The 18,378-nt window shown below is 39.5% G+C and overlaps 2 protein-coding genes across 3 annotated transcripts; one reads left to right on the forward strand and one right to left on the reverse strand.

Moving 5' to 3' along the window:
* Nucleotides 1–3,261: 3,261 nt before the first annotated feature.
* Nucleotides 3,262–9,693, reverse strand: r3hcc1l (R3H domain and coiled-coil containing 1-like). 2 transcript variants are annotated; one of them, XM_083922119.1, is made up of 7 exons: nt 9,660–9,693; nt 8,539–9,051; nt 8,064–8,251; nt 7,757–7,827; nt 6,935–7,030; nt 6,675–6,815; nt 3,262–5,917 (listed from the first exon to the last, which is right to left on the reverse strand). In XM_083922119.1, exons 2-7 carry the CDS (start codon nt 9,019–9,021, stop codon nt 5,865–5,867), a joined length of 1,032 nt encoding a protein of 343 aa, XP_083778245.1. In that variant the 5' UTR covers nt 9,022–9,051; nt 9,660–9,693; the 3' UTR covers nt 3,262–5,864. The 2 variants fall into 2 exon arrangements, with proteins under 2 accessions (XP_083778245.1, XP_083778246.1); XM_083922120.1 differs by having other exon boundaries at nt 9,630–9,691.
* Nucleotides 9,694–10,047: 354 nt separating this feature from the next.
* Nucleotides 10,048–17,133, forward strand: crtac1a (cartilage acidic protein 1a). Its single transcript, XM_083925840.1, has 14 exons — nt 10,048–10,185; nt 10,841–11,049; nt 11,660–11,856; nt 11,968–12,104; nt 12,248–12,404; nt 12,481–12,615; nt 13,374–13,510; nt 13,587–13,723; nt 14,216–14,298; nt 14,493–14,593; nt 14,688–14,856; nt 15,755–15,900; nt 16,149–16,188; nt 16,998–17,133. The coding sequence occupies exons 2-14, from the start codon at nt 10,850–10,852 to the stop codon at nt 17,003–17,005; spliced, it is 1,647 nt and encodes a 548-aa protein (XP_083781966.1). The 5' UTR covers nt 10,048–10,185; nt 10,841–10,849; the 3' UTR covers nt 17,006–17,133.
* The last annotated feature ends 1,245 nt before the right edge of the window (nt 17,134–18,378 follow it).

Below are 18,378 nucleotides of genomic sequence, written 5' to 3' on the forward strand. Positions count from 1 at the left end.
CAAACTCTATGGTTATTTGAGGCATGGTTATTTGACTGCAGAGTTTTCTAATGCAGACGATAATGGCTAATTCTAGTTGTTGCAAATTATTTGGGGAACTTGCTAACTTGCTAAATGGGAACCCCCTTATTTAACTAACTATAAGAAAGATAAATGACCAAAAGACATGTTAGCCCATAACAGCGGTGCAGGCCAGTTAAACAGTGCCTTATGCAAGATTGATGCTAAAAAGAAAAGACCTACAGTAAAAAGATTGAAGCTTCTACAACGACTGGGTTTCCCATCTTTCCCCAGGGAGCCTGAGCTTACTCGTGTTTTATAGTTGTTTCCAACCTCATTCCCACTGACGAACACGTACAAACAGTGTGGAAACTCTCACAGCTGCCCGTTGTCACATAGGCTATACTTTAAATATGCCCCTTACTTTGGTCTTATTTTTCCCTTTTATGAGTTACAGAAGAATATAACTTTCACTCACTATGAGTAAAAGGACACATTAAAGTCAAATGAAGAAAGTGACAGAACTTTGTTTTTAATGCCATTTTTATGACATAGTGGCAATACTGGGGGAGCTGTTACTGGCTACTGTTTTCTTTAAAGTGATTAATACGACAAATAGGTCCCTGAACACATCATATCATGTCCAGCATTTTTATTATCAAATAACTCCATTTTCCCTGTGATTAAAGTAGTACTGTCTAACTTTTGCGAAACAGCAGCCTCTGTGACCAGGGGTGTGTTTAGGTCTGGCTATTGGGCTTTAGCCACTTTCTTTAGCTGTGCATCTATTGTTACTGCCAAATATTTAACCCTAAGAGACCCACAGGAGCGCGGGTGATCTCTGCTGACATCACCGGCTTTAAGAGCTCCATGCAGGCTCCATTTTAAGGCAAGAGTGAAGGTATATTATCACAGGGATAGATTTTGAGGGGGATGTAGGAGACACATCACCCTCCATATTCAGAACATTAAAATGTGTATTTGAAGTGGGGAGGATACCCCCAAACCCCCTACAGAGGTATAATTAGGGTGACCAAATGTCCCAGGTTTTTACTGTGACTCAAAGATCCGAAAATGGAATATAGGAAAAAATGAAAAAAACGTAAATGTTGACCAAACAACACGTAAAGTTGCGCACCCTACAACTCGCACAGGCTAAAGCCAGAACTAGTGCCGCCAGCCCAGAGCTCTGAGCAGAATGCCCATAATTCTGAGTCATCAAATTGAATCAGAAATGTCAGTTATACATAAACATTTACCTAAAGTAAGTTAACATTAGCTACCTTGAGCTATTAGTCATACCAGACCAAGTAAGGCTGTATCAGCTAAGTTAAAAGAGAAGAAAAGAAAAGAATTCAGGAACAGAATTCATTTGATGATTTGATGCAAGTATTCTCATGAGATCGTACAAAAAGTTCTGCACAAAAATGATCTTATGATCTTACGAAACGGTGAACGTGAAGTCATGCATCTTTAGTACATACATACAGTGGCGATCAAAATTAGAGAACAAATCATTAATAATTGATTTATTCTGAAATAGTTATTTTCATACCACTGCTGTTCTGCAAAATTTGTGAACAGTAACCACTGTGCAAGAAGACAATGTTCAAAAATGTTTTCTTAGGGCTGTAAGATCTGGGATTAGATCTGGACTCTGGGCTGGACATTTCATTGTTTCAATGTTTTTAGCTTTAAGGAACTGCCTGTTTCGCAGTGTGACAGGAGGCATTGTCTTGCATGAAAATTGCGGGCTGAAGGAGGTTCACAAAAGCAATTCGTTTCCCTGTGCCCCGTGTCATGTCTTGGACGTACTGACTCAAACCACAACCTTTTTTCTCATCCTAACCAAGTGGTTTTAATGCCTAACCCTAGCTGTCACCTTTTGTATGCTAAAACCGGTCACTTTAAGGCTAGTTTTGGTGCCTAAGCCTAACTGACACCAAAAGCAACTTTTGCGGTCCACTTCCCATGAGTCATTTCTTCTCTCAAATCTTTTAAGCACCATACATATCTTCCCTTTGTAATAAATTAATGTAGATAAATGCAATAATCATACTACTATTGCTCAACTGGTGATCCATCTGTTCAAGCGTCATTGACAGCAAAGCTTAGAATTTTTAGAAGGGAGGAGGGTGATGTAAGCTGTGTTTGCAGAGTGTTTGGTGCTGGGATACTCACTACCTTACATCACCAGAGTCTTTATCATGGTGGGACTTTAGATTATTCTTTCACTTGGACCATGCCTCACATTTAATTTGCTTCATGACATGCAGCGCGTCTAGGGCAGAGTTGGCACTTGCTCAGTAGTGGTTTGTGTTTGTGTAGTTAATCTAATGATTGTGTGCGAGGCTCCAAGCGGGATGCTCTGCGGTACATCACCTCTTCGTGAGGCCACAGTAAAGCATGAGATTACAGGCAGCGCTCAGATCTCACACGATGATGTTAAAGAGCATTTACAATTGGTATATGTGGTTCAGCTGCAAGAACAACAGAACACAGGGAGGTCCACTTCTGTTCTGGCAAACTCACTATGAACATTTGTCCACATTTGGTTTTATTCCACACTGGAAGAGAAAGTCAGCTGAGAGCTCAACAGTTTACCCGTGTGCATCACTAGGGACATTTCTGGCCTCTTTCACTTTTGTTTTTCGATCATTTTTTGAATGCTTTAAAGCTATGACCATTTTGAAAGTGAAACCTCAGCTCCAATAACAAAACAAAACTTGCTGCTGTATTATAGAGTATTGCAGTGTTTAATCAAAATCAATGACGATGTTAATCAATTTGTTGATACTGCAACACTTTTTTGATACCATATGTATTCAATACAACAATATTAGCCTCTGCTAATTATAGATACAATGGTATCTTATCAGTACAGAAATTATAAATCAATCCAAAAAAAAAAAATCACATAATTACATGTGTGTGCGTCCAGGGAATTTTTGTTAACTTTTTTTTCATTTTGCTCTGGTATTGAAGGAGGTACCAGATATATTAAAAGTCATCCCAGACTGTGGAAAAAAAACACCCTAGTATCTAGTATACAGAAAAGAATATATTAGCTTATGTTTATATATAACGTAATGTAAATGTTATTCTCTAAGGACATCTTTTTAGAAGGGATGCACAGGTGGGTAAAAAAAAGCATAACCAGGAATAACAAGAAAGGAGTTTAATATATCACTACATGATCTGAACAGCTTAAGTAATGACGAATAAATATACAGTACTTTTTTTTCCAATTGTTGTGTCTTCAGAGATTTTGGTTATCAGACATCAGCAAGTTAAATGAATGAATGGTGAACTACGCCACTCAAAGTACACGGAAGTAAATCATTTTCATGGCATAATACCTTTTCAACGGATTACGTTCACTTTTCTGAGTAAGTTAACATAAATAATAGCATAATGGTGAGACAGCAGGCATAAATATACAATGCTGGAATGTTTTTAACAACTCCCCTGTTAAATGCAATAGTACACTCTCACTAACTGATATTCCTTGCTTTACGTCCTTCCCAAAACATTTCATAAGCATGCCGTCAATAACATTTTCATCAATCTTCATATGTGCTGCTGACAACAAACTCTTAATGCAAGTACATCTTTGGAAACGAGGGCATAGTGGAAATAGATTAATACCTGCAGAGATATAAATGTCATATTTATTGTGAGCTACTGATTTGAGAAGAAATTAACACAAGAAGTATACATGTAATGGTGCCTCCTCTGGGGCTGCAGCACTTTAATTAGCTCACTATGAGCCACGTGGCACTGTGTCTCAGTCATCCTCAGCCAGTGATCCAAAGTGGTACACTGGGTACCTTACAGCAGTAACGGACTACAATGATGTACTACACTACAATAAATATATATACTGTAGATATAGTACTGGTAGAGTTGAAATTCACACAATCACTCTACATGTTTTAACATGAGTGATCCCCTTTTCTAACTTTCTAGTATGTATGTTGTTGTATGTGTTACCAAATCCAACTGATAGGAGCTAATGAGACCGAATGGTAATAATGTATTTTGTATTGAAGATGATATAAAGCTGAAAGAATTTGCAGCAAAACGAATAACAAATGCTCTTTCTCCAAGCAGGAGACGTAATTATTGGCTGAGGAGGTGAAGGAGACGCAGTGTCACATGTTCTGTGGTTGGCTGGGTGAAGCCTCAAGAGGAGGCAGCTGCCTCAGGCTGTTACTAAAGTCTCCTGAGCCTGGATGTGTTTGTTTCAGGAAGCTGAATTATGAAAGCTGACTCTGAACTGGGAAACGTCGTCTCTCTCGAGTGAGTCCAACATCCGTCTTAACATCTTAACTTTCCAGGAACAAAGAAAAACAGCACGTTGAGACCAACAACCACACACCTAAAGCTGTTTGAAATAGTTGATAGTGAGTGTTACAGATATTTTCTTTATTCCAATAGATCATGTCACACTTCCCTTATCTACCAACGGGGGTACACTTTGTTCAGAATGTTGTTTTCAAATATACTTGCAACGGATGAAATGTCTTGAAAGGGCAAAATTGTATAAAGGACCATTTTTTGCCTTCAAAAATGTTTCCTCAATTATTGGACAGACACATTACACATAAAGGACTCTTAAAGTCTCGGTGCTCTGTCTAAAAGCTTGGTTGAATAAATGACAACCATATTAACATCGTTTATCATCAGTTTTGCTTGGACGACAAGTCCTTTTGTTGAAAGTGTGTATAGATAAGCACGTAACACAAAATATGTACGTCTGGAATTAACAGTGAGAACAGCCATGAAACTGGACAACAGCCTGGCTTGGGGGGTATCAAGGTATTACAGTACACTAGGGTATTAAGAAATCGGATTATTTAGAATTGAAAAAATAGGAATTTATTAATGTATTTTAAAGTTTTTTCAACTAAAATTAGTGAACTTTAAGTAAGAACTCAGCATGTAGGTTGTTTGTGCAATGCTAGCGAGTGTGCAGTCAAAAGAGTGTGTGTATGTGACATTGAGTTTGATGTTAGCAGTAGCATTATGCTGGGAACGTAGCATTGCAGAGTGGGTAACGTTACAGCTTTTGTCAGTGAATAAATGCTACAACTCCTCAAGAACTAAGCCAAGTTTCCTGCTGATCAGCGACAACCTCGCCCAGGCTCACTAACTTAAAGTGGACCAGCTATTCTCATTATGGTGACAAGCCCCGCCTCTTAGTTTTGCTCAGCTTTTATTATTTTTATTTTTTTTCAGAAATACTGCCATATACCGCATGCCCTCTAAAAATAGATGCCACCCAAGCCTAACAGCAGCAACAGCTTCTTTGGAGGCTTTTTACTTTCAGAAAATTTTTAATAAGACACGTTCATGAGTCCTCAAATAGTGTCTAATCTCAACAGTGTCGTCATATAAAATACTGAACTGTGTTACTTGTTATATTTAATCATGCACTGTTTCATTCTGACTGAATTTAATATTACAGGACCTTTAACACAAAACTTTGCATCCCTTACATTTACAGGTAGATTTACTTGGATCATCTATTAAAACATTTTTTTTAAAAAGTCCAAAAAAGTAAAGTACGGTACGATGTTCTATGAAAATGAGATGAGAGAACTATAGTAGGACACTCATCTGATGCGACACTGAACGCAAACGGAAAAGTGGATGATGAGACGTTCAGGACGAGATGGTGAACGACTGTCGCAGAAATAAGGAAAAAGAAAAAGGTGGGAATCAATTTCTGGGCAGTGCGGTGGAAGGAGGAAATGGCCAGTTGACAAAAACAGAGCAGAAGAAGAAACACAGACTTCAGCCTCTACTGAATCGAGGAAGCTAAAAACAAAACAAAAATAAAACAGCAGTTTTCTCTCCAGTCACTTCCCCTCCCAAGCATCTTCCTTCTGTTTGGCTGCCAGGCGCTTTTGCTCTGAAAAAATGAATCACACGGACACAGTTGAAAATATCAATCAGCAAAAGCCCTTAACTAAACAAGACTTAGGTGATTTATGTCTCTAAATGGGTGTGTCTTCGCCACATACAGGGAAGTGAAGAGCTGAGGCAGACTGAAGAGCCGGCTGTGAATTAAAACGACATTAAATGGCATCCATTCCAAGAACACAATGTTCAGCACATGATGCACTTCTGCTGCAATGACATCCACTGTGCGTGTTGCGATCTTGCATAAAGAGCACAGACGTTCCCCCATGCTAAGAACAAAAAGAGCTATTTTAGTTTTCTATACCCAAGGCCCTGACTTCCTGACTGGCTCTTCAGTGGACAGCCATTTGTGGTTTTCTGTGCCTATATACTTATGTTCCATCTGTGAAGGGAAATGGCTGCTGTTCTGATTATAGACCTGTTATGATCTGCACAGCAGTCGACAGAGAGCAACTTCTCTTGGCATCAACTTTCAACTACACAGCTCCCACTTGTGGTGGAAAGCTTGTGATGCAAACTAGGACGGCCAAACGGAGTGTTGTGTTTTTGTATTTTTTATTCAGGGTAGGTTAACCATTCTTTCCTACCAACACCCTGCTTGACACACGCATTATTCACGTTAGCGACAGCCCACACAAGGTGAGGATCTGCAGTATTTCAATGAAATATACTAGTAAAGAGAAAAGACCTTGAAAAGACCACTGAACACAGGACAGCTGAACATAACATCTCTGTAAATAATGTACCTCTAGCCTCCTGGAGCTTCCTCTTCTCTGCCTCGCGCTGCTCATTTGTCAGGTTGCTCTTTACACCGAGTGCACCGATCACAAGCTTGCGAGCCAGTGCTGCACTTGTCTGAGGTCTCTCTTTGGCAGGCAGGAGGTAGTCTAAGAATGGGAAGAAAAAAGGATAAAGGGATAAACATCATTTTAGTGTCTCAACGTGAGCTTCACAAGACCCACTGACAAAGAACTAGAAACATACAAGTATACATGTATTTTTGTACCTGAGCAGCTACGAGCTTGGGCCTTTATGGCGGAAGAGGATTTGGAGAGTGGTCGCAACTTCATCAGTGGATGTTTGGACCTTAAAGCTTCACGAGCTGAAAACCGGTCGACATGTTATTTTATATTTCTTGGAGACAACTGCAAAAGCACATTTGTAAGATGATGTAAAAAGAGATTCAAACGTGTTTCCTGTTACAACTCACAATATCGTATAATAGCTCAGTGGGTAACAATTAATGTTCATGTTCAGTTTCTCCATCAGGGTCTACTCATGTCCACTGATCCTCTTCATTAAAAATGTGTCAACAAACATATTTACTGCAGAAAACAATGTATTTGCCCCCTAAATTGCCTGTTGTGGGGGGCTGGGCCTTATATTGTACTTGAGATATGAAATTGCCTACAGTATATTGGCATAGAAGATTTTGGCCATGATATAGCATGTTTTCTGGTAAATTAATAATTAGTCTATATGAAAAAAAAACATGGTAAATTAACATAATGTGCAAGGATCAGAACATAAAGTGCTGACCAAATGATGTAATTATTGCTCTAACGCAGTTCAGCCGCTGATTTCTCAACATCAGGATAAAAACTATGTAGAAAATTATATAGGACAGACATTTTTTTAAATCATTTTAACGCTATCGTATAAATCTGCCTTCCTCTATTGTATTTTTTCCTAATACCAGTAGGGCTTTATCTAAATATATCGCAATATTGTAGTCACAAATGTGAAATCATGGGTTGTGTAATCCAGCTGTTGTTAATCTCATTGAACTGTGTGGTAATGTAAAATTTGAAGATAAAACTTCACCTACCTGCTATGGGGCTTGAGAAGAGGCCCAGGACGTGAGAGTCATCAATCCACTTGATGTCAAAGCCTCTCTGTCTGTAAAACACAGTAAGTGAATGGTCAGACAACAGCAGTGCACAAAAACCAAAGGAAGACTTAACTAATACGTCTGAGTATTTTGGCTTTCAGATGCAATACATATACCAGGGATGTCACACGGAGCTTTCATTATATCACTTTAGCCAGGATTCTAATGTTCATCTTAAAATGCAGGGGTTCCAATTTTAGATAGATTTTTTAAGGATAGCAGTGGTACATTGAAATATACATACTGGTAGCACTGAAACAACTTAAGAAGGTCCTCCGTCTTAAACTCCACAGGGAAGTCATAGATCTCTATAATGTGAGCAAGTTCGTCCTCTGTGAGGTCGATGTCATCTTCATCATCTCGGTCCATGTTGTAGTAATCAAACCCATGATCCTGGATTGACTTCTTCTTTCTACCTTCCTTCACAGCCAGCTAAAGAGGGAAGAAGTGAGAAAAGCGAGAGCAGTTAAGACCAGGTGGGGAATGACAAGGGGATACGCTTTTTCTGCTGTGTTGTAAGTATTGAGTGCAAAATAAAAACACTTATTAGACAGAATATTGTATTGTATTATTCATTTATTTCAGACTTGTAATTCAAAGATGATTATATTATATATGTTTTATCTAGGTGTACAAATAAACAAACAAATGGGTGTGTTAATTTTGGGGATGCTTCTTGTTGTTATTGTGACTTTATATCACCCAGCCCAAGCTCTCACCTCTTCAAGTACGTGCGGTTCCAGACAATCTCCATCATCATTGAACAAGGTGTCCCAGCTCTCCTCTTCTTCCTCCTCCTCCTCCTGCTGAATTGCTGATGCTTCGAGTCTCGAGGTAAGCTCTGCCTCCACATCGGTGGAGTCAGGCTGTCCATTTACCTGAACATCTGTATCCTGTAACCACCCTTCCTTCACATCAGGATCCCCGTTCTGTATCTCACCTCCAGCTTCTCCTGCAACAGGCGCTCCCTTATCTGCAACCCCAGCCTTGTCCTTCTTGTTCTTGGCGTTTTTCCGTGCCTTGTCTGTGTAGCGAGGCCTGGGTCTCGGTTTAACTTCTCCCTGAGTTTGAGTTTTGTCTTTGGGGCCGTTAAGTCGTTGCTTGGGGACGTAAAGAGCTTGACTTGGCTTCTTAGACTGAGAGGGAGGAGGGGATGTGGATTGGGTTGGAGCACATTCTTCTTGTTTCTGTTCCAACTCCATTATTAAATGATGTTAAAGGTTGAAAAAAACCTGGATAACAGAGGATAGGGAACATAAGAAAGGTTAATGCCCTGAAAATATGTGATAAAATGTGTGAAATCTAACCTTTAACATATTTTAGTTAAAGTAGATGTGTGTCAAATCATAATAAAAATATCTCAAGACACTTTGCATTAAGTGTAGGTTTAGACCAAACTCTAAGACTCATTTATGATTTACAGAGACCCAACAATTCCCTCATGAGCAGCAGCAAGTCGCTCTTTATAACAATAAAATAATAATAATAATAATAAAGAGTAGTTAACCAGCTAACTTATGCAATGTGCACACAGCGGCAACATAGTATTTCCGAACGAGTCTTGAATTAATTTAATACCAATATGAATCATATTTCATTCAAACAACTTTAACTGTGTCAAATGTTGACTAAAAGCATTTACAGCCCAAACGCTGCTGTTAGCTAGTTAGCTTACCACTCGAGCTAACTAAGCGTCCCCTCGCTAAATGTTGTAACAATTATTTAGTGAGGACACAAACATAAAGTTAATATTATTACATATTAAGATGTAATTTAGTGCATTCGTTTGCATTCAAAAAATATCCCTTACCAGAAATGTATTGCGGATCTTTTGGCTTACCCGTGTTTGGTTTGTTTAGCTGCAGATTTTCGTCGCACTACTGACGTAAGCGTGTGACAACGCAAAGCATTTTGGGAGATGGTGTTCTTGTTCGGCGCTGCAGCTGAACCAACCTGGACGGTGAGCATGTTTGTTTACCGTCGAATTTGTTTTTACCGAGTATATTCACTCTCTTTCTAGGTCAGGGTTTGTCACCCAGTATGAATTATTAATGTGCTGCCTCTTGAATGTACGTTTTCTGAGCCGTCGCAGTAATTAATTTGTACTGCAGCGCCTACAAACCGAGCACACTTCCGCCTCTCGCATCCACGCCAACAGAAGCGCAGAGCAGCCATTGGTCAACATTCTCATTAGGCACACATGGCTCTATGTTACACAAGTCGTTTCGTAAATTTCAAAAGCAGAAGTTGTGTAAGGTAGAAATTAATTACCAAACGATACTAAACGTCTCTCCGTGCACTCATCACTACTGCAGCGAAGTCAGATCATCTCCACCTCCACACACTGACAGAGCTTCAGCTTTCAGGTAAGAAGGTGTTTTAAGTGACCAAATTCCTGCACGGTACTCCGCTCGGGAACAATCAGGGATGAGGAATATCAGTGCTGCAATATAAAAAGTATAGTGTGCATCAACCAAGAAATGTCCAGGTAAACAGAAAATGTCACCAATAACAGAGCGTCAATATAGAGACTAAAAAAAGGTTTTATGGTCAGTATGCAAGTTAGAAATGGTTCATTTTCAAATGTAAGTCTGCTTTCTCAAACTGGGGAAAACATAATGATGTCCAATGCTAGATTTTCAGAGAAACACCTCGAAGTCAACGAACCCAAACCAACACACAGATGATGATTTTAGATCTGCTTCCTTTTCATAGCTTCGATACTTTTGACACTAAATAATGTGCATCGTTTTATATATATCTTTGTTAATTATATCATCAACAAATGTAAAGTGCTGTGCATTTTCCCATTGTATCAAGAACTTGAGTGCAAAATGAACATAATGTGCAAGGATCAGAACTGAAAGCATTGTCCAAATATTGCTTTAAAACATTTTGAATGCTGGTTTATCCGCCTTGAGATAGAAATAATATTGAGAAATGTATATGATAGACATTTTATATCGTTTTGAGGACCCTGAATTGAAATGCATAATCCCGCCCTGCCTTGTGTTCCACCAGGTCGCTGTGATGTTGGGTTCAGGTCTGTTGCTCCTCCTGGTCGGACTCTGGCATCAGTCCCACCACGCCCAGAGTGCTGAGCCCATGCTTCAGGTTGTAACACAAACAATGCTTCCTCCTGACAGTCTGCACAATCCCACACAACTCAACTATGGAATGGCTGTAACAGACGTGGATGGTGATGGCGACCTGGAAGTGGTTGTGGCAGGGTGAGTGTGAAGATTTTTTTTTATAGCTGGTTCATTACACTGCATAGGAATATTATGTAAAACAAATTGTGTGATGTTCAGAGATGCGGATTAACAGAATATGAGTAACAGGATTACTTAGGAGGTTAGGTTTTTGGCTCAATTTAGTTTTGTTTGTCTGAGGGATTGTCGGAAAAACTACTGGTCTGATTTTCATTGGTGGAATGATGTAATATAGGCCGAGGAAGAAACTTTACATTTTTGGAGCGGATGCACAAATTGTTTTTCACTTTGTTTACATTTCGAGTAAGGGTATGGCCTTGGCAGACTCTCCTAGTGCCATTCGTTAGTTTTTGTTTTATTTGCTAAAATTCATATGAGGCATGCATTTCCCATAAAAATATTTTTTTATTTTTTATTTTAAAGTGCAACAATAAGTGTGTGCACAATAGCAGAGGAGACGCACAGCCAGTGCATGAAAATACAAGACCCAGACAAATTATCCCAGCAAAGATGATTTTGAAGTACTCCAAAAGATTACTTAATTTGAGCAATCTAATGTAATACGTTACAAATTACATTTCGAGCTTGTATGTAATCTCTAGTGGAACATGGTTGTGTTCCCCTTTAGGTACAATGGGCCGAACCTGGTGCTGAAGTACAATCGCACTCAGAACCGGCTGGTAAACATTGCTGTTGATGACAGCAACTCTCCTTACTACGCCCTGAGGGACCCAGCGGGAAATGCTATTGGAGTTACTGCATGTGATGTGGATGGAGATGGTCGTGAGGAGATCTACTTCCTCAACACAAACAATGCCTATTCTGGTAAAAAGAAGTGCATCTATAAATGTCCTCAACAGATTTTGCCCCGAGTATTTTTGGATATTTTTCCTCATGATAAAATACTTTTTTTTTTTTTAATTTTTTTTTTTGCAGGACGGGCGACTTATTCAGACAAGCTGTTCAAGTTTCGGAACGGCCGATTTGAAGATCTTTTGGGGGACGAGCTCAATGTGCGTCGAGGCGTCGCTAATCACATGGCCGGACGTTCTGTTGCATGTATCGACAGAAAGGTCAGTACATCCACTTAGCAAACCTTTTATCAAAGACCTACGATCTGATCCCTATTTGCTCTTTTTCTTGCCTCTTTCTCAACGATTTACAATTCCTTCCAGAAAACCCTCCTCTCAGAATCTTGCCTGTTATTGCTCTCCAGGGAACAGGCCGTTACTCAGTCTACGTGGCCAACTATGCCAGTGGCAACATCGGCCCCCACGCTCTCTTAGAAATGGATGAAGCTGCCAGTAATGTCACCATGGGCATCGTCGCTCTGTCTGACGTGGCTGCCGAGGCCGGGGTCAACAAGTTCACAGGTCAGGAGGAGTCTGCGATGTTTTGAGCCATGTGCGCTGAATCAGCTGAAGCATTCCCATTTTGTCTGTTGCGCAGGGGGCCGTGGTGTGGTGGTCGGACCGATCCTGAGCCCGTCGAGGTCAGACGTGTTCTGTGACAACGAGAATGGACCCAACTTCCTGTTCAAGAATAATGGAAATGGGACTTTTGTTGATATGGCCAAACAGGCATGTGAGTTTGAAACAGTAAGCAAAGAAGCAGGTATAGTAAGGGGTAGATGTACTTTTAATAAAATGTAGTCTTTGAGTACAATGTTTAGTTCCTGAGGTAATTGTATGGTAGCAGCATTACTTTGAGGACCTGTCTGTCAGTCTAGCAGCTCTTTAACCATTATACAGATTGCTGTGAAAATACTTTTGTTTATGACTTAATGGACAAAAGTATTGCAGAACTAATGATATTCTCATCACCCTCAGCTGTACACTGTGTTTGGTGCGGTGACCATGGTAAATCTGGTGCCCACCAAACATCAGCATGTTAACATTGGATGTTTAGCTCAAAGCAGCCAAACAGAGCCACCAACATGGCCAGAGACTTGTTTTTTTTTATCTTTTCGGTTTGAATAAATGAGCCCAGAGAGGTAACTGAAATTTAAATAGTGAGGTTATCACACTGGAAATGTACCAAAATGTATTGCTGTCTGCCCGAGTGTCTTCTTTGATACCACCACTAGATGTCGCCAACGTAGTGAATGTTCAGCACCTATAGACCTTTTTAGGTCCTTGTTAACTTCCTGTCAGCTGATGTCATTCACATTAACTGCAACAGGAATCAAACTTGGACACATTTAAAATGTTTATATTTACAACTTTGTATAGAAAGGTCTATACAAGCTTTAAAAAAAAAACCCAACCCATATCCAAATACAGTATATTATTTTCCCAGCGCTCGCAGAACTAAGGATTTCAACATTGTTTCAACTTCTGCAGGTGTGGAGGACAGGTACCAACATGGCAGAGGGGTAGCACTGGCTGACTTCAATGGCGATGGAAAGACAGACATTGTCTACGGCAACTGGAACGGCCCACACAGACTTTTCCTGCAGGGCAGTGCCTCTAAATTTCGGGTGAGGAATGAGAACATTCCAGTGGTGGGGAAAATGAAGTGACATAAGCTAGACTTAACAGTGTTCTCTTGTGCAGAACATAGCCACTGGAGGATTCGCAGCTCCCTCGCCAGTTCGCACAGTCATCGCTGCCGACTTTGACAATGACAAGGAGCTAGAGGTGTTTTTCAATAATATTGCTTATAGAGGCGCCGCCCCCAACAGGCTGTTCAGGTAACATTTCTATTATTATGATAACCCAAAGTCCAATAAGTAATAACTATTACATAATAATAACAATAAAACAAAATCTTGGATTGATTAATCATATTTTCCAACAATTATGAAAACAAGACAATCAAGGTGAAACAAGTATTATGCCGCATTCCGTTTCACAACAATTGAATTTCCTGTGTTATAAATCCAGCGCACCCCTTTCCTTTACAGTGGTGTTACCTGTTTTCGTACGATTCACTGACTGGAATATGTTGGATATAGTTTCTTTTTTTATGTTTTTATCACATTTATTTTTATTATTTATTTAAATATATATTGTAATTTAACTGATTTGTTTTACGTAAATCTTTTTATTTGGGTTTTAAGTTGATTTTATATTTTAAAATTCAAGAAAATACACTCAATTGTCGGGATCTCAGTATTGACCAGAATAATATGAATTATGATTTTTGCCATAATTAAGCTATCTGGATTATGGTTTGTTTGCAGGGTGTCAAGGAGAGATAATGCTGACCCTTTGATCCAGGAGCTTAATGTGGGAGATGCTGCAGAGCCACAGGGGCGCGGAACAGGTTAGACGTCAGAACAGAGGATGTTGCATAATAATATATTTTCATCAGTTTTATTCTCAAAATGTTGTAACCTGAAGAGAATACTTGCTGCCTCTCTGCTTGGATGAGATTTCAGGAGACGCAGCTGTCAGATAATCACCACAGTAAAGTTGTTATGTAGGTCAGTGCACTGGAAGCTCTGTTTGTTTGGACAGGTGGCACTGTGACAGACTTGGATGGGGACGGACAGCTGGAACTGCTGCTGGCACATGGAGAGAGTGCCACGCAGCCTATCTCTGTCTTCAAGGTCAAACAGGTGTGTATGTGCCTGGTGTTTGTTTGTTTAGAAACCTATAGTTTATAGTGTAGAGGCCTAAAGATACAAAACATTAACTCTCAAACCTCATCAGGGCTCATCCAACAAATGGCTGCGGGTCATCCCTCGCACCAAGTTTGGCTCTTTTGCGCGGGGAGCCAAGGTGACGGTCTTTACCACTCAGAGTGGAGCACACACACGCATCATTGACGGTGGCTCGGGGTACCTATGTGAGATGGAGCCTGTGGCACACTTTGGTTTAGGTAAGTGCCTTATACACTTCATAGACACTGAAAGACAGTGGCACAGTCAAACATTGGTTTGCACATGTTTTATTAGTACAGGCTGGTTTAAAGGTCCATATTGTAAAAATGTGAGATTTCCATGTCTATTTATTATCAAGCAGGTCGAGGTGCTATGTAAATACTGTTAAAAGTATCAAATGGCTATTCCCCGTCTGCAATAATGGTGCAGAGTCGCCAAAAGTGCAGATGCAGAAGACCCAGAGGGGGTCTTAAAGAGACATGAGCTAAAATGGTGTTTCAGTGAGAGAGTAAATACAGGTATATTCAGACAGACGGGATGAGAATAATACTGGGTTTTTTGAACATTGAACATGTAAACATGTTCTAGTAGAAATCCAAAATACACACCAACAGTATGAGAAAAATGCTATAATATATAGTGGTTGATGAAGAAAACTTGTACTAGGACCTCTGTTGATCTGACTTAAATATACAGTTTAATAACAGAAATCTGATCAGAGAAGCTTCTGGCACGTGTGTGCATGATCACAGTCATCAGAAACTTAAAGTGTAGACTCACACATCACCTAATATACAGAAACCACTTCAAGGACCAATGTCCTGTCATCAGTCATGGTGCTATAACAGTAAAACAACACTGAGCACACCCTGTTGGAGCAGACACTTGACCTTCTTGTCGTACATATGAAGATTCCTAACATCTGAGTATAACAGGGTTTTTTGTAGTAAAATATATATTTTCGAACATTAAAACATGTTCTAATAGAACCACAGTATACAAGTATGAACCTGAAGATGAGAATAATAATAAAGCGAAGAAGTTTATTTTCCTCTTGTGTGACGCTCAATGATTTTTTTATTTTATTTTTTATTTTTTGCTACACATGACTCCCAGGAAGCGATGAGGGCACGGTTCTGGAGGTCACCTGGCCGGATGGCAGCTCCATCACTCGAACCCTTCAGCCTGGAGAAATGAACTCAGTGGTGGAAGTAGCTTATCCTGAAGAAGGGGAAACATCTATGCTTGCCAGTGACATGCAGGTACGCACAAATCCACGGAGTGAATTATGAGCACGGTAAGGCGGTCTGTGATAGTGACCAAAACCTTCTGTCAGTCGTTTTGACTTTTTCCTCTAACTGTCAAATTCAGTTCAGTTGTAAGCCATTTAATTACAAAATAACTGAAGACAACACAAATGTGTCTGTCCTGCTCTTTTCAGTCCTTTGTAATATCTAAAGGAATCAATTTGTTTTAAATACCAATACATTTCTTTCTTGTTTTTGTTCAGTGTGGTCAAGGCTTTGCTGTGAAGAATGGCCGCTGTGCAGGTGAGGAAAAAAAATCAGTTCTGTAATTCAAAGCTACAGTTGGTAACATCCTGGACAAAATTGTGTTTTTTACACATTTGCTGAAACTGTTACTATATTCTGACAGCACAATGACACAGACAATCTAGGAAAAAGTCATTTATCTCTCCCTCTCCCTGTGTCTGCTCCTAATGGCATCTGCAAGATTTCACTGCACCTGACGACAACCATTCAGAGCCGAGCAGTCTCTGACACAGCATCAATGTCTGCTCTGAACTCCGATCAAACTGTTTAACAAGACGACGCTGATCAAATAAAAATCATTATTCTGTCACTGTATTGCCTATTTCTCACACACAGTTTTTTCTGAAACATATTTTAGTGTACTGTGTAGCTGTCCGGCTGGTAGGCTGGTTCATCAGGGCTTGGTTTTGGCTCAACTTGGTCACAAAAGTGCTCATTTTACAGCTAAACAGTACACTAAAATATGGTTCTGAAAACACTTTATCCAAATAAAAGAAAGTACAGTAACAGAATCTTGATTCATGTTTGATCGGTGCTGCCTAGTTTCTCAGTTTGATCAAAGTTTAGAGCAGCCTTTAATGCTCCGTCAGAGACTCCTCGGGTAGTTGTTGCAGTCATTTGGAGCACACAGAGAGCGGTAGAGATACATGGTGCCAGGATATAGTGACTGTTTCAGCAAATATGAAAAAGATATATTTTTCATAGAAAGTTACCAACTTCAGCTTTAAGTGCCTTTTAAAGATTAATAAAAACCGTTTAAAATATTTGTTTCTATTAAATTTTCTTTAATGGTTATGTTTCTACAGGTCTGTGAGGATAATAACATGAAATGCAATCCAAACATGTGGAAATACAACAGCGTTACAGAAAACATGGTTTTATAATACTTTTCTTTTTGTCAGAACTTAAAGACAGGGACCTTGTGTGTGTGGTGGTTTTATAGATCCCATATTGAGAGGTTTCCATGTCTTTCTTATTATAAAAGCTGCATGTAAACAATGTATACATTGTATACATCTTCTCTTTTGACACAGTAGTTACTGTCTTCTAATTTTGCTTTCACAAAATAAAGGTTTTTGTTGAAGTGCCTTTGTTTTAAAAAAAAAAAAAAAAACATTCTACTACAGCAGTGGTATAAACACTATCAAATTCTGAACAATAAAAAATATTTCAGAATAAATCAAGTATTTATAATTTGTTCTCTAATTTTGATCTCCAGTGTATATCAGTGCTTTGAGACACTCTCCATATAGTTCCACATACACAACCTTCACATAACCTTTGACTGACAGCAGCAGCAAACACAAACCAGTGCTGTCGGTTTGAAGACACACTGAGTGGAAGTAGTGAGAACGAGACCTGAACTCTTGTTGACACAGACTTGCTGGAATAATCACAAAGGTCTAGCTTTCTGTACCAAGGAAAGATATACATTTGTTCTCTTGTGTATGCAAGTCTGCTTTTTCCACATCTTCCATCCATACGCCTGCCATCTCCGTCAGCTTCAGCCACTCGTACTGTGTTTTCTTAATATAATGTCTGCCTTTTCTTGTTTAACTCCATCAATTTGCTTTTCTTTTTCTGCCCTATTCTATCCCTCCTTTCATGCAGCGTTGGCTCCATTTTACGATGGCGTCCCCTCCACCTCTGTCTCCACATTTGAAGCCTCCTATTTTAAGACAGTTTTACTTAAGTGTGTCATGGTGCTTTCCGCAGTGGCAGCTCTCAGGGGATGGTAGTCGTATATCCAGTCAAGCCTGCATGCAAACATGAGGGAATTTTCCAGACCGAAGCTTGGTAATACATTAAATTAGCAAGGTTATTCAGTCTGACATTTTAATTTGCCAGTTTTTAATGCATGCAGTACAATTAAACCATAAATCATTATTACATACTATAGGTACTTTTCCACGGCAGACATTTTGACTTGTCATTCGTTTTATTATGTGCACATTTGCCTTCCCGACTGTGACATGCCAAAATGTATATGAGTAACCTACAGTTTATTTCACATGGGGATATAAAAATCCTGTCCAGCCGAGATGAAAAAAAAACACGGACCTCAAACATTAAAGGTCCGGATCAAAATCAAAACTCTCAATCCACAGAGAAATGCACACAGCCTGTATTCATAAACTGGGCCTTTTAGGTAAGCCATCAGGACTTTTGTACAGTTGTGATGTCACA

Source organism: Echiichthys vipera (assembly GCF_963691815.1).
Source record: "Echiichthys vipera genome assembly, chromosome: 2".
Taxonomy (NCBI): domain Eukaryota; kingdom Metazoa; phylum Chordata; class Actinopteri; order Perciformes; family Trachinidae; genus Echiichthys; species Echiichthys vipera.